Source organism: Loa loa (genome assembly GCF_000183805.2).
Source record: "Loa loa unplaced genomic scaffold supercont3.401, whole genome shotgun sequence".
Lineage (NCBI taxonomy): Eukaryota > Metazoa > Nematoda > Chromadorea > Rhabditida > Onchocercidae > Loa > Loa loa.
The window spans coordinates 34741-51576 of record NW_018108581.1 but is presented as its reverse complement, the minus strand read 5'-3'; the positions used below and the strand labels follow the sequence as shown (position 1 = coordinate 51576).

Genomic DNA, 16836 nt, shown 5'->3' with positions numbered 1-16836 from the left:
TAATAATCTCTGAAGCGATCGAAAATACGAATATAGCACTAAGCATAACTATTACCGCCAAATAATATTTACTTTGATTTGTATACTCACAGCAAACAAACTGAAAAAAAATTTCTGCCCAAACAAAAGATGCGAGTATTTATTTTCATTATAAAAAATAAAAAAAGAAAGAAAACAAACCACCGAAACAACTCTAGGAGAAATCATAAAGTGATTCCTTCTATAGTACAGGTAAGTTGTCAATGATGGAAAAGCTGCACAGTACAGCAATGAAACAAAAAGTTGTCTGAATCTGAATGAAAAAAAAAGTAGCGAGTTAGGTGACAAATAAACTTGCCAACTAGTAAAAGATCATTCACCGCGAACCAAAGCCTCATTTAATTCAATTATTAGCAAATGATTCAGTTTCATCATAACCTCCCTTTTCTTTCTTTAAATTTATTGTTTTCACTGAAGTTCTTTGTATTAACGATATTACACAAACGCATAATTGCTAATTTTACGTTCTCATCCACATAAATTTCAACCATTTGAAATTTTCAATTCTATATTTGAAGTCAAAATTTGATAGAGAAAGAACTTTAATGATATCAATTATTAATGCTAATTTATGCAATGTTATTACAGAAGCTATAACTCACTGAAATATCAACTTTAAACATTAATTCCATCATTAAAAAAAATTAAGGATGTTTGATAATTTTCAGGAATAACTGCAAACAAAACTTACTTATTTTTTGGTTATGAAATTTTAATTATAGAAATTTTTTCCCAATTTGTTTCTTTTTGCACAAAAAGAACTAGCTTCTTTCTTCCTTTTTAAATTGAAACAATTTCCAAAAACGAAACAACACCATCGGTCAACTTTCATGCTCTGAAATGATTCTATAAAATCGTTACCGGTGATTCAAAACAGTAATTTATAACTGAATTAATTGATTAGTTAAATTACATATACCTTCATCTCTTTTCTCCCTGTTTTATTCGAACTGTGGAAAATTTCCAACCAAATTTCTTCTTCATCTTCCAACTCCTTCTATTACATTATAATTGATTCACATCTGCTTTCTGATTCCCAACAAGCAGTATATACATGGAGAAAGTACAATTAGAAGCCATGAAAAACCGAATCAATCAATTAATATACGTTTACGTTAAATGGATTAATTGCTTCTCAACTTCCAAATGAATACGGAAGGCCAATGGATTTCAAATATGCCTTCATACTACTTCATCGAATATACCCAGACAACGTAATACCTTCACTTTTATCTTCCAGAACACAAACATACAATAAAGTAGCACTCCTGTGTCACGTAACACACGTAGAACATAGCCGCCACACAGACCCAGTAAAATCAACCTCATGTTCCCCTGATTCTCTGACCGTCCGTATAACGCTACAAAGTCGTATCACCTGAATGCACGTATCTCGCAGTTCCCTCGTTGTCTGATATAGAGTGCAATCTGATATAGAGCGCTCAAACCACTTGATTTCCCGAGGTCAATTTTGGTTGTCTGTTCGAGTCAGGTCACGTGTGTCTTAGTTGAGTCTTTCCTTTGTGCGTTATCATTTTAGATATATCCAGGTCGAGAATGATAATTTGTGGAAATACTTCAGAGCAATTAGTACTGAACTCCGGACAGATAAGAGAATCTTGTTTTAATGTGCGATACTTATGGTGCCACGAATTCACGTGGGATTACGAGAACTTGTCGTAACATTCATTTTTCTGAAGCTTAAATAGCACGAGTATCACATTCTGATCTGTTTGCTTTGGTGTGATGTCGTTGGTGGAAACTGGTTGGCGACAATTTACCTTTTTTGAGAAGCACACTGTCTATGATCCGAATAATCCTGAATGCAAGTTTAACGGGTTAAAGGTTTCCTTTTAACTTCTCTTCTTTATAATGCATAAAACTGTTCAGTGGTCGATTTCGTATAAGAGTATCTAAGTTCTATTTTAAAGGTGCAAACAGGTACAATACTTATTATGGAATTTTGGATGTATTTGCAGAATCTCAAAGCATTTCGTTCTGTATCTGGTATTGGATTTACAATATTCGGAGAAGCGTGTGGTGCAATATTCAAATTGTCGAGTAATTTGGAGGAATACTGTTGGATTGCCCATAAACGCTCACTGGCTGATATAGCTCTTGCTGGTCTTATTCTTGCGACAGTCGGAGTAAGCTGTTTAAATTCAATTGTTTAGATTTGAAAAATTGAGCTAATCAACTTTTTGCGCATTAACACATATCATTTCACATATTTCCCTAGTGTCCGCCATTTAAATTGATTCCGTGTTTTAGTTACACTGGATGCTGTTTAAAGGGTTATACAATTGCTGGTAATAGAAGTTCGAGAAACTGAAAAAGAATTAAGGACAATGAGATTGGAAGCTATATAAAAAATATGTGTACAAATGCTAAAACCTAAAGAATAGTCTAAAATAAACTGAAAACATGAACAAATTTGCACACATTATCAAAATGTTAAAAAATGATATAACTAAAAAATCGTAAAGCTAAAATGGAATGAAAAAACGACTAATTTGCAGGAAGATGAAGAAGGGATTAACTCGTTAGTTAAATTATGGCAATTAGATCGAATTGAGAAAGATGCACCGTTTTGCATACGCGTGATACGTGTATGTCCTCTGTTAGGTGTTGGACGTAGTACGCGAGCATGTGCCATTGCGTTACACTCATCTTTACAACATATCGCTGTTGGTTTCGTTGATTCTTCGGTTATTTATTCCACAAGTAATATTAAAGAAAAGTGAGTTTCAGCTGCTTCATAACCTACCTATTGTTTCAGAAATTGTTAAAATTAACTGTAACAGCTGGGTTAAAATATTTTTTTCTCCTACGGATAAGTTTTTGTTTTAATGCTACTGTTTGACATGAGTTCTTTGAAAAGTTGAACCATTTTTCGTGCAAAAGTAAGGCTAAGGAAGTATAACAACACCACTTATCAATTGTCAGGACAGAGAACCAACATGCAAATCCCTTTCTGTTATCCTGAAATCATAGGATGGCGCACGTAATTACTGTAGAAGTCAAGCAGATATGTCAGAAATATTTTTTAGCATATATTTCATACATTTTACAGATTCTGAAAGACCATGTTATAATGGGATTTCAGATCTGGCAAATGGCTTATTGTGGTCAATGGTTCAAGTTCAGGACCAGGTGACGAAATAACAGGTGTTTTTCTTACGTGGATTGCCACTCAGGATCTCTGCATCCTATATTGTTTAACGTCTACATCCGTATTATCTTTTTCAATTACCAACAAAACCGTCACAAATAAGGTGTTTTTTCTTGTTTTTCCTTTGGATGTGAATTTTTTTGATACGAAAATAGTATCGAATAAATTCTTAACTTTTTTTGCAGTTTTTTTTTGTAGTTTTGAATTTATTTTGTATTTTTATTTTCTGGAATGTTAAAGGATCCTCTTTAAAGGTCGTACACGATGCGAAAGGCTGTCTTCGTGACTGCTGGAGTTTTAATGAAGCGCGCAATCAACTTATTGTGGGTAGTACGGAGGTTCACTTTAATCCTTCTGTGCTTATCTAACTAAATTATATGGAAAATGTGTGTTAGATGTGGATGTTTCATATTTCTTTACTTTCAAGTATAAATAACATTTTGCTAATGGGAATAATATGTTTTGGCGAAACACAGATATTACCTTTTATAGATGGTACACTTCTATGAAGCAGAACGGAGTTTGACCGCTGATCCCGACAGCGGTAAGGGTCGTTGCCATGCTCTTGGTAGAAGCAATGAAAAGATCCAATTAATTGCATTTGATCATCACGTTGCATTACTTACAAGGCAGCCTACTGCTGTACCGTTAGTCTTCAAATTTAATTCTTCAAGTGAAGAGGTAGGAGGAAATTGTCAGCTCGGAATGGTCCTGAAACTTTTTGCTTTTTTCAGAAATTTACTATTAAAACTTACCTACGTTATTTCAATATTTTTCACTTGTAAGCAGATCATAAAGAATTTTAACATTTATTTCAGGTCGTCAAATGAAATGTGGACATATGTTGTCTCAGTATATGATACCGAAGGGCAAAGTGTTGCGTTTTCATGTGCTCTTCCAGCTGTTGCAAGGATGTTTTTATTGGATAATGTATTAATGGTTCTTAGTCAAGACGGAACGCTTTCAGCCCTTACAGAAAAAAGCATCAGCTCGAAATTGGATATTTTATTTAAGAAAAATTTGTATGATCTTGCTGTTGGGTCAGTTATTCAGTGTCTTCGATACCGTACATTATAATTTTTTTAATCGTTCCCGTCGTTTTCTTTCTTTCTCTATTTCAGTACCTTTTATTTCGCAAATTGCAGAGTTGCTAAGAGAAGTTCAGTTGCTTCGGAATATCTTCCTGAAATTTATAAGAAGTACGGTGATTATTTGTACAGGTATGTGGGTCATTATTCGCGCATTATGTCATGTAATTATTTTTATTTCCTGAAATGATTTATTCTAGAAGTGGGGATTTTGAAAATGCAGTACAACAGTACACGGAAACTGTCGAATATCTAGAGCCATCATATGTTATTAAAAAGGTTCTGTTTTCAAATAATTCCCTAATTTCACAATTTGCGAGCCATGCTAATTACGCTTATCCACTTTCGTGTACTAATGGAAGAGATTTGGCAGTTAATGTTTTCATAACGAATAATTTTCAGTTTCTGGATGGTTCTCATATAAAAGAATTGTGCATGTATTTAGAAGTACTTCACGCTAAAGGTAAGGCGAACAGTCATCATGCGACCATATTATTGAACTGCTACATCCGTTTGGCAGCACGTGATAAAATTCGTGATTTTATTGACCGTAATTTTGAATGCAATATTGAAACAGCTGTTCAGGTACCTTTACAAACTTTGGAAACTAAATTTGGAAAATATATCGTTAATATGCCGTAATGCATGAGATAAATAACCAAAAACTATCTGTAAAAATTTCAGTGCTACGATTTTTTAACCAAAAAAGTGTTTCATTATTAAACACACGCAAATTGTTTAAGAGTAGACCAGTCCACCTTTTTCAAATGAATCCTTTTGTAAATTTTATATCAGTGTCCTCAATCTAGAAACGTTCTTTGACATTACAGTACCTGAATGCTTAATCTATTGCTGTTTTGTAGCGTTGCCCAAGGACTCATTTTATTACTTATTTTCATTATACTATTTGGTTTTCGTATGCTGAATTCTGTTTGTCCTATCCCTTAAACACAACTCCGATAATTTTATGGAAGTGAGCTTCGAAGAATGACATTACCTTCTACGTACCCATGCTTCCTTGATGACAAATTTATGATTGATGAACTAAAAAATCAGTTTTGAATGTTTAAAATACAGATACTTCGTGCAGCAAATTTTACAACGGAAGCGTGTCATCTTTGCGCGAAGCATAAGCAGCATGATGCATTGTTAAGCATCTTAATCGAAGATCGAGCTGATTATAAATCCGCGCTTAAATATATTGCCAAACTGGAAATTCGCCAGGTTTGTTTTTCGCTTTGCGTTGAAGTAAGAATATTTCGTATCAAGTGCTTGATAATCATTCTTGAAAAAAGGGTGAAATTTACTCACGACTTTTTTTTTCAAGTCCAGGTTGAAGCATGCTTGGAAAAGTTCGGAAAATGCTTATTGATAAACAACCCTGAAGAAACGATGAAGCTGTTATCGGATAGAGCGTGTTTCAGTTGGTAGTTTGATTATTTGTGAACTGGGAGGATAGGACGATAGCATTGTTAAACTTTCGTGATTTACTGTTTTTTAAGTTGAGCAGTTTATTACAGTTGAGTGAGGAATTGTGGGGCCACTATTTGAAAGTTTCTTTTATTAATCATTTCTTGCAAATATGTGGTATTTGTTGCGGGGATCCAAAGTGAAGGAATTTCAGGCCAAATCAATGGTCTTGCCTTGATGAAAGTATTCATTGGACTACCTTCGCAATGTACCAGATTTATAGAAACAGCACTGAAGATGGTGTTCATTTTTTGGAGTCATTTTTTCAGTTCAAAGTAGTTCAAATTCAGTAGTAAATATTCAAAGATTTGATCATTGTACACGCGCAATGTCATGTCTCAAAAATAGATTAGACGTAGTATTGCCCATTAGATTGTCATTTCTTTGTTTTGTTATCTGTTCGATTTAATTTTGTTTTCAGGACAAGAAAAATAATGAGAAGTTGCATAATTTATTGTTAGAACTTCGACTTCGTCAGTGGGCACTACGCAACGTAGGTTTTTTTTTTTTTCTATTCGATTTGGGTTCCAGTGCAGGAATATGTTTGTAGTTTGTTGATGTTCTTTACAAATATTTTTGTTATTCAACATCATTGTTTTCATTTACTTTATTCTGTTCACTTCATGATCGAAAAATTCTAATTCTTGTGCTTCATGATACGCCTAATTATGATGAAGACATTGTGGAATTAATCGGAGACGAAAATTTGGAGGAATCCTTGAAATTGTGTCAGCTATTCAATTATGTCCCAGGAATCATTGACATATATAAAAAGATGAAAAGGTAAATTTCTGACAATTACAAGAGATAAATTGCACAATATTTTTGGTGTTTTAATCGATTACGATGAATTTTGTAGATACGATAAACTTATCGAATACTACATGCGACAAAACAAACTCAGAGAAATCGTTGAATTTTGCGAACAGGAAAAGTTTGTTTCAAAATTTTTCTTCATTTCAGGTCTGCATGGACGTTACGCAAATATATGTGATTTTTTTCTGGCTCTTACAGCGGCTTAAAGTTAAATAAAGAGCAATAATTTTCTTGTTTTCAGCAGTCGTAACCTGTGGATCGATGCGGTAGTATTTGCTTCGCGCGGAAAAGATATAGATCCCGACGCAATGAAACTTTTACTTGAGCGGTTAGATCTGTTGGCGTCAATTTCTCTGACTAAAATATAATTTGTTTTCAATATGTTTATTTGTTTACTTGCAGGATCGAAGCAACGAATAGCATCCACCCACTTGTTGTTCTCGAAATCCTTTCCAAAAGTGACAAGATTTGTGTTGGTCATGTGAGGGATTATATTATCAATTGGATGGAGCGACAAAATGCTCAGGTATTTTTACATGATAATATCTACAATGTTTCCATATTTTAATTTGATTCTTGCCAGCATGAAGTATTCGTGCAGTTGTTGGTAAGTCATTAAGCTGGCCATTTGTTTAGCAAGTGCCATCCGTGGTAGTAGCGCAGCTCTTCATGGAAAATGACACATATTATTTTCGTGATCTTTCATTATCAAACTGCCAGTTGTTGATAAATGAATAACTGATTTTCTTTCCTTAATCATTAAATGAATATTTGAGATCGAGAAAGATGAAGAAGCAATTGCCGAAAATGAGGCGAAAATGGCCGAAATCGAGGAGCAAATTGATAGCGTTACTTACAAGTCCGTATTTTAAAAGCTTTAAGCCTTTGCCAGCCATGAATCCAACTAATTTGTTGCGTCATTTTGTCCAAAAATCAGTTGCTTAATTTGCAGGGTGCAAATTTTTCAAATGAACAAGTGCTCTGCATGTGACACCTCTCTTCAACTACCTGCTGTACATTTCCTATGCAAACATTCCTATCATGCTCACTGTCTCGAATCGTATAGTGAAAAGGCTGACTACTGTCCAGCTTGTATACGAGACAGCTGTAATGAAAGGTTTATTACGGCGACTACTTCATTTTTCTGTGTTAGAAAGATATTTTATTGTGAAGTATTTTATGTTTTTCAGAAATTTATAAAAGATTTGACGTAATTTTCTTGCATTGGTAAAACTGTAATGATTAACTTATAGATTTTTAGGATACGAGATGATAAGAGGCGAGATTTCTCCACGCGTAGTGCTTATATTAAATTTCAAAATGAGGTGTGTGCTTGAAGATCTAACGTTGTTTATCAAATGAATCAGGAAAAACGATTTGCTACTAGAACAGAATGATCGAGTAGTGTTATACTGATCGTCTAGCCCACATAACACGTCATTTCAGATAAACGAATCAGTCGATTGTATGAGCCTTATTTCTTCATACATTGGCAACGGACTTTTTGACTCGTGGTCGAAGAAAAGAGGATCTAACAATGAAAATGAATGGGCTAGTCCTCAGTCGGATACTAGTGCGACGAATAAATTAAATTTAAATGAATTCGAGGATCGAACATCCACAGAGACAAGTTCAATGAGTACAGCAGCTCCTAATCCTTTCCTTACTCCAAAAACGATGAATTCGCGTACGGCAAAATCTGTAGAATCGACTAATCCCTTTGATGTTGATGAAAATTCAAAAAATCCCTTCGAAGAAGACTTATGATCACTACTGTGCAGAATTCTCGGATTTTTATCCAGAATATGGAGGACATATTCTTTCATATTTCGGGAGTTTTAAGGTTGGACAAGAATGCATGTCAAAAATGTGCCTTATTACGACTTCTATATTTTACAAGTTACGATATAGTTAATCATGTATTTCATCATCTGATAAAACCAGTCATTTAATACCGAAGTTCACCCAAGTAATAAAGACCTAAATGTTGTGCCAAAACTAACTTTTTTCAATTTCTAATCAGATATGTGATGCAATCAGTTCGTTTAATCACAGCAATGATCATAGGTCATTAAGTTTAGCAAAAGTCATACTTTCCTCTGCGTTATTTACGTACGTGAAAAAAAGAAAAACCTAAGAAATGAACCAGTCCAGTTTGTCATATTAGAACCAATCGTAGGATGTCTTTTTTAAGATCGCATGATGGATTATCATCCGCTACCAAGAGGAAGTCGCCATAACTGTCTTCGTGGAATCTTGCTTAAATCCTCATTTCCTTTGTTTTGAAAAATATTTAACGATCATTTTGCAGCGGTTTGTTTCCCACAACACTGGAGGAAAAGCAAGTCTTTAGTTCAGAATTTATTTGCAATGATATTTTCATTCATGCTGGAAGTTGATATTCGAGGACTAAAGTATCATTTCCCTTTAACTCGAGAAAATCCGAATGAATTTTATATAAACTTTTTACGGATCCCGCAATATGTTGCGTGCAAAAACTTTCGAATTCAATCAGAATTACTGCTGATGCAGAGTTCAGCTGGACAGTTAAGAGCAATTTTATCAAGTACAATATCCCCGTAAGTAGTTTGCTTAATTCTGAATTCTTTGAAATTAATTTACACCAACGAAGTATACCAGAAATCTATATGAGAATGGAATCCTCTTTTTCCTGAATCTTGATTTCCCGGTAAATTTGAAGTACTTCCTGTATCTGACGGCAAATCGAAATATCTGCGTGTAATTTTAACAATGCTTCAATAGACTCGTCAGTATTACTTTAAAACTGTTTCTTGCTTTCGCTGAAAAAAGTAAGCTTATGACGGTAATTAATGGGAAGGCCAGGCATTATAACGATCAATTGAGCCTCATAGCAATCATTGTTGCAGAACTCCAGGATTCTTCGGAATTCGGAGTTTTAAGGTTCTGGGTCAGTAAACCTTCGGAAAGTGCGTATATTATCCGAAAATTTCGAGTAACAATGGTGATTTTGAATTAACAACTGCAACAAATTAGTATTTACTTAGTATTCAATTAATATTTTTAGACATTCCAGGTTTCAAATGAATGTAAATATGGAGTAAGACGATTCTGTTACGAAAGCACTCCGGACAAATTCCTAACTTCTATCTATTTCCCTGATATTGATAGTAAACCTCCTACTCCTCTTACCAAATCATTATTTGGAGGATTGCTGGTATCATTTCAGCGATACCTGAAACAATTCTTCTGTCTATTGAGATTTTTTGGTTAAAATCCTTACTGCTATTATATTACAAAACATGAATCATTCTAAGTAAATTGGCATAAGAAACATGTACCAATAATTAGGCAATAGTATATATCATTTGTAGTCATTTGGACAATTTTGGTTCATCACTAGATTTTGAGATTTTTTTAGATCATTTCTTCTCTTAATATAGTCTATAATTGGTTAACTTATCAATGGCCATATAAATTGATGAACCAAAAAATAAGAAAGTAAAAAAAAACTAAATCAAAATCACTGTAATCATCAAAAAAAAGTAATAATAATGTGAAAATAACGTTCAAGAGAAAAGGAAGGGAGCGCTATTTGAAAGCACATAATGAGTAATGAGCTGATTTCAGATAGCGATCGTTTTGATATTAAATGAAAAAAAAGAAGAGATTATAAAGTGGAAAAATTAAATGCTATAAAGAGGAAGAGAACAATGTTTAATCACCGAATGAATATATTCCTGTCCTTCGTATTCCTCCTCTTTCCTTTTTTTTTTTTTTTGTCAAATTGAATAATTGAAAAGATTTTGAAAATTTTTAGGACTTGTAGGAAAAATAACGAAATTTCAATTTGATCTAGGATAATTTCAAGTTCGATTTCTTGATAGTTTCAGTTTCGATTTGATCGCATAAATTATTCAAAATGCATTTTTCATACAAATATTCAATAAAAATATTTGAGGGAAAATGAAATTTTGCATGGAAATGAATGGAAATAAAAGAATGATTGTCAATATAACATATTTTGAACTAAATATTATTTCAAACAAAGATTTAAGACAATTTTCAGGAAAAAAAAATTCCACTGAGAGAACATTGATAAGATGGAATAACTCTAAGCTGACTATTGATAGTTTTTTTTTTTTTTATTTTTTGAGATGATAGTTAACGATGCATATACAGATATATAAGATATATAAATAATCATACAAATTTGGCTGCTGGTGTATCCTTTGACATATGATCTATCCGAATTTCTTCGTCGAATCTTGCGGAATGTATCCCTGAAAATATGCTATTAATTAAATATTGAAAATGAAAGAAAAATTATTATGAAGTGATTTTGGTTGTTGTGCTTTTTAGATTTTTAAGATTTTAAAAATCTAATTTTAGATTTTTAGATTCTAGTAAAACAAAATAGAATTTGTGAACTTTGATAATATTGAAGATTTTTTTGGAGATTCAGTGCACTAGATTTTTTGATGAAAGTCTTGGCACAATCTAAATGTTCCAAAGGCTTTGAAAAAAATTAATTAGTCTTTCAAGAGCAAATGCAGTGCTACTAGTCATTTACTCAAACCTCCACCTAATTTTGTTTTTTTTCCTGACAATCGATAATATAAGGTATTTTTCGGAATAAAAACTAATTAATGATAATTCAATTATTTGTTTGAAAAATTTTTAAATGAAAGATGAAATCATAGAGAAAAAGATAGAGGATAACAAGCATTTCAATATTTCAATTAACAACTAATTTTCAAAAAAAAAACGAAAGGTGCACACTTTTAATTCATCAAAGAATACTGGAAACAAACTAACATCTTGCTAATACTGTAAAGATAATTCATGCATTTCAACCGATAATTTAACTTTATAATACTCTCATTTCAATTAACTTAGCATTTCCATATTTCGAAAAGAACATATTCTGTTTTTTTCGATCAATTTATCACTTTAGGAATTATGAAAAAGAAAATTTGAAAACTTCGGGAACATTTTTGAAATTTTTCGAAATAGATGTATTCGTTATGCAAATGAAAATAATTGAAATTTCTAATAAATCAAAATCAAAAATGTGTGTGTGTGTGTGTTTTTTTGTTCTTTTTTTTTTTCTTTAGAAGGAAAGAAACAGATGACTAGACGATAGACGAACTTCGTTGTTCTTCTCTTTCACGTGCAAGTTGTAGCCTACGATAACTGGCACGAAGACGTTCGGCAGTAGAAGTTGTCAACGAAGTTGGATGAGCAGTACATGCATTCGTTTGGAATGCTCGAATAACACGCATCTGCAAGACTGCGTCATTCAGTTTGCAAGTGCGTTAATTCAACCAAACATGCTATCATAGCAAATGATATTAAATTACTACAAACCATATCATATCATATCATATTCCTGGATACCAAAATAAGGAAAAACACTATTTCTAAATGGACAAATTTTAAATTATATATATCGTGCAATAGTTTATCCTATTATTACGTATATTCTATATCTTTAAATGGTTATACTTCGATTTTACTGTTTTACTTTTCCCTACTTTACAATTTCTCTAATTTTCCTCAATTTCAATATGGAAAATGCTTAAAATATTATCAGATATATAGTCATTTCTTTTATGAATGTGATACAATCAGAAAAACAGAAATGTTTTTTTTTCTCAAATTTGTGTAATTTTGACATTTTAAAAATTCTATCTAATCTACTACTATTTGTGCTAATGATAGCTCATATAAATAATAATCTATGGAAGTGAAAATGCAAGAATTAAAGGTTAAATGCTGGAATTAGAGGTTAATCCATAATCATGCCTAATAAATTCAAATAATAAGAAAACGAACAAGAAAACTAATCAATAACAATTCACTGCACATTATCACAAATCACATTCCTGATTATATTGGTAGCTAGCAATCGATTGAAAAATGACCAGGAAAAAAAAAAAACATACATGCGTGAAAAATCAATGATAAGATAGACCTGTGTTTGCAGTCTTGTCAATCCAAGAAGCCATAACATTTGACCAGGCCTTTTTTGATCTTCCTTTGGAATGCCTTTTACAATACCATCACTTGTATCATATTCGCCAGTAACTAAGACTGAAGTTGGCTGAACTTCACCACCACCAAATGAAAAGCATTTGGGTAGCACTTTACTTGGTATTGTTGCTAGAACCTATAAATTATATCCAAGATATTATTGCTAGAAAACCTGTAAATTGTGGCCAACTATTACAGTATAACAATTGAAAAGTTCTCAATTTGCTCATGTAAATGAAGCGAAATCCACGAATGTGAAGCGTAATTTCTAACAATCAATAAAATCTAATCATATTCATACATCTTTTTTATCCAGAAAAACCAAAACCGAATGAAAATAAAAACAAAAAAAAAAACAAATAAACGAAACAAACTTGGCCCCATAGAAGAGTACCAAACCCACAGGCTACACAAACAGCCCAGTGAATTTCGTTCAAAGGAGCTGTTGATACCCATGCGCCACCAAATTGTACAATTAACACCTGCGAAATCAGCGTCAAAATCCAAATAATACAAAATAACGGATTCGTAAAAAGGCCCTAAAATTTAGAATTGTTGTGAAATATTCAAGATTTGAAAGAATAAATTTAGCAAATGTTTGTCTTTGTGTGAAAAAGTTGCATAATAAATGATCGTTGAAATTGAAACAGCAAAATGTTGTGAAGGAATGAAATTTGAAAATTTAGATTTCTTGCAGAATTTATGATATGTACAGTGCGCAAGGCTGCAACAATTTAGGTAAACCTCGAAGACATTTCGCTCTCCATGAACCTTTCGTGAATTAATTTCATTTATGAGAGTCATCAAAACAAAAGCATTGAAAATTATGGTGAAATGTTTCGAAGGTGGCGAATTAAGCGGCGCCCAACGTCCATTTTCCACGTCTGGGATGAATTTATCGCCTGGAAAAGAGATTTGAAATTTTATTTTATAAATCAGCGAAAAGTTGTAATTCAACAAATATAACAGTCTAATTTTACGACACTTTATGCAATGTTCATTGATAACTTGAATTTACAAAATTTGTGATTTCAATTAATTAAATGAAATGAAATTGAGTAATGAGAGATGATAACATTATTTATCAATTTGAACGAACATGTCATGTCAAAAGTTTGATTACTTACCCCAAAAAAGAATGGCAAACAAAATGGATAACTGAAAAATAGCATGACCAACGATATTCTTAACCATTGTTCGTGAAATAAGTGATTTTGTACGTCCGTAAGGTTTACGTTCCAACAAATTTTCTGTTGGCAATTCTGTTGCCAATGCTAATGAAGCTAACGTATCCATAATCAAATTTACCCATAACATTTGCACAGCCTGAAAGGTTAAACTCATCAAAATACTGGATATCATTTGCATATCATAGATGATAATTCAATTTATCAATTTAAAGGGATTTAACAAAAAAAAAAAAAAAAAAAAGGAAAATAATTTACTTTCAGAGGAGAATCATTTATTGCACAGGCACCAATAAATGCAATTGTAACAGCAACAACATTCACTGTTAGTTGAAATTGTAGAAATTTTGAGATCGAATCATATACATTACGGCCCCACATGACCGCTTTTACAATGGATGTAAAATTATCATCAGTTAAGATGATATCTGATGCTTCCTTTGCAACATCCGTCCCAGCAATACCCTGAAATTTTAGTTTATCCTTTTTTTTCTCCTTATTAGAGATAATTTTACAAAGACCGATCTTCTTGACTAATTTCTAAAATTACTCATTTACTTTTCAATTACTTTTTGCAAGTATAATATTGCTTACTTACTTTACAATTATTTACCACGATTGTTTATTGTCTTATCAGCGATATTTATCTCTTATCACTATCTCGTATTCAAAGTGCCAATAAATGTAGTTGTTTTCTTCGAAAAGCTTTTCCACCTACCATTGCAAATCCAACATCAGCCTTCTTCAATGCAGGCGCATCATTTGTCCCATCACCGGTGACAGCCACCACTTCTCTGCAATTACCCATTCCTATGTAAATAAACGATCTGTGTTCGGTGTATTAACAGACATTTAACGCTACTGAAAAATAGCAAAATATAAATTAAATCCTATGTTCGTATACAATCCAATCATTCTTATAAAAATACAATTTCAGGACAAAAAAAAANAAAAAAGAAAAAATTGACTTCTTATAACTGAGATAAAAACAAAAATTATTTCTAGAAATATTACAAAAGATAAGGAAGAATGAATAAGTTTGATGATGAAAGGCTAAATGATTTGTAATATTTCTTGATTATTGAGAAAATCAAAATTTTAAAATCGATGAGTTGAATGAACTTTTGAAAATCGCATCTTTACCTGTTCTTTGACGATTTACTGTTAATGATTCCTTTCACGAGAACATATTTATCGGATGGTTGCGCACGGGCTAGTACTCGTAATCTTGGCCAAACTGTGTCAAATTTTGCCTGATTCACTTTACCATTTGCATCACGAATTCTAAATGCTACTACTACTACTACTACTACCACTATTAAACATTGAAACAGATACTGAGATTTTAACTTCTCAAATTCAGCCACAGAAATACTTCTTAAATTTGTTCCTTAAAAATACAGTGCGACAATCACTTCAAAATATAGATTTCGTGTAAATTAACTAATTATGCTATTTAAGAGTATTTTTAAATTACATTTTATGAAATAAGGATTTCATTATCATCTATCAAAATGATGAATTTGAGAAGCATTTAATCAATTTTGATTTTATTTATGTGACAACTTCAATGGATTTCCCAAAACGCAACGATTTTGTAAAAATGCAGAATTTCTTGCTGTTATATGAGCAAAAGATTTCAATAAAATTAAAAAATTTCAGTTTGAATTAAAATTTTTGCTCAAATAATTATTACCTTTCATTAAATTCTCTCCCTTCGAGAGCTAAGAAACCACTTCCAGGTTTCAAAATACCACAGCTTGTAGCAATCGATCGTGCTGTATTGATGTTATCACCAGTAACCATACGAACAGTAATACCAGCTTTCTGACATCGCTCAATTGCAGCAGGAACTTCCGGTCTTACCGGATCCTGTATGCCAATAATAGCTATCACAGTCATTTCCATTCGCACTGCCTCTTCGTCCTCCCAATCAATTTCACCTTCATATACTGTCTATAATTTCAATCCAATGAATATTTTGCCCAATAAGACGCAAAATATTCGCCGGATATAGCACAATTGTATTCCGAAATACCATTGGATATAAATTTGAATTGTTTCAAAAAATTACATCATTTTGGGCAGCCGTTTTACCGCTTGGTATATAATCCTTATAGGCAAGTCCAATTGTTCGTAACCCATCTGAAGCCATTGGTTCGATGACATTTCTTGTCATTTCCTGCTGTTGCTCAATATCAAATGGTTTTATTTTTCCTTCCGGACCAAGCATGTAGGAACATCTTGAAAATTAGAATTTAATTCCAGTAATTTCAGTTTAACAATCCAAATACCTACAATTTGATTTCAATAGCGTTAATTAATTTGATTTCAATAGCGTTAATTACAGTTCTTAATCAATACGTATTTCGCATAACTTATGAATAATCAAAAAATCGATAAATGGAACTTACCTGGTCAAAATAATTTCTGAAGCTCCTTTTGCATAAACTCGATAACCATTTGAAAGTCTTGTAACAGTCATCATTGATTTCCTTACCGAATTGAATGTGTAGACCTGAAAATATCGTATCAATTAGAAGCTTCAGTAACACATTTATTAATAAACTCTATTAAATTGTTATAATCTGAAACATTTTTATAAGTCGTTTCATATGTTAATATGCTCGTTCTAATTAGACACTCAGTCTTTTCTTCAGTCATAAATCCTTAGAGCAACGATCATTAAAAAAATGAAACCTGTAACGTCAAAATGTGAATTACTATTAATTAAATTTTGATGAAATTTAATTATTTTTAATTCATTTAAACAAAACAAAAACCTTGACGAGCGATTCCTCGGGATTTTTTTTGCGTATATTTTCATAACTTTGACCCAAATCAAGTACAAACCCCAGAAGTGCGCATTCCGTCTTATTTCCAAGCTATAACTAATTCGAAATGAACTCATTTTTTCAATAATTAATAATAATAATAATAATAATAATAATAATAATAATAATAATAATAATAATAATAATAATAATAATAATAATAATAATAATAATAATAATAATAATAATAATAATAATAATAATAATAATAATAA

At 32.1% G+C, this 16836-nt stretch overlaps 3 protein-coding genes across 3 annotated transcripts in view; 2 read left to right on the top strand and 1 right to left on the bottom strand.

Moving 5' to 3' along the window:
• Positions 1–1616: 1616 nt before the first annotated feature.
• On the top strand, positions 1617–8352 carry LOAG_06449 (hypothetical protein; the record flags this gene model as incomplete). Its single annotated transcript, XM_020447147.1, has 22 exons — positions 1617–1884; positions 2019–2186; positions 2559–2779; positions 3146–3314; positions 3466–3549; positions 3704–3858; positions 4030–4251; positions 4357–4431; positions 4500–4578; positions 4702–4884; positions 5377–5523; positions 5632–5722; positions 5924–6009; positions 6191–6262; positions 6320–6552; positions 6629–6703; positions 6827–6913; positions 6988–7111; positions 7362–7444; positions 7538–7702; positions 7847–7910; positions 8032–8352. Exons 1-22 carry the CDS (start codon positions 1786–1788, stop codon positions 8350–8352), a joined length of 3003 nt encoding a protein of 1000 aa, XP_020302591.1. The 5' UTR covers positions 1617–1785.
• A 603-nt stretch (positions 8353–8955) lies between these two features.
• Positions 8956–9838, top strand: LOAG_06448 (hypothetical protein; the record flags this gene model as incomplete). Its single annotated transcript, XM_003141984.1, has 3 exons — positions 8956–9164; positions 9349–9568; positions 9641–9838. The coding sequence occupies 3 exons, from the start codon at positions 8956–8958 to the stop codon at positions 9836–9838; spliced, it is 627 nt and encodes a 208-aa protein (XP_003142032.1).
• A 929-nt stretch (positions 9839–10767) lies between these two features.
• LOAG_18618 (calcium ATPase) overlaps positions 10768–16836 on the bottom strand; it is a gene marked incomplete at both ends in the record, with an annotated part of 9498 nt that continues 3429 nt past the window's right edge. Inside the window, 13 exons of the mRNA XM_020451281.1 lie at positions 10768–10847; positions 11717–11849; positions 12542–12736; positions 12975–13139; positions 13345–13502; positions 13728–13926; positions 14046–14252; positions 14506–14581; positions 14931–15071; positions 15484–15743; positions 15862–16030; positions 16202–16305; positions 16571–16672. Of these exons, the coding sequence (XP_020304951.1) occupies positions 10768–10847; positions 11717–11849; positions 12542–12736; positions 12975–13139; positions 13345–13502; positions 13728–13926; positions 14046–14252; positions 14506–14581; positions 14931–15071; positions 15484–15743; positions 15862–16030; positions 16202–16305; positions 16571–16672 (1989 nt within the window). The remainder of the gene's footprint in view (positions 10848–11716; positions 11850–12541; positions 12737–12974; positions 13140–13344; positions 13503–13727; positions 13927–14045; positions 14253–14505; positions 14582–14930; positions 15072–15483; positions 15744–15861; positions 16031–16201; positions 16306–16570; positions 16673–16836) is intronic.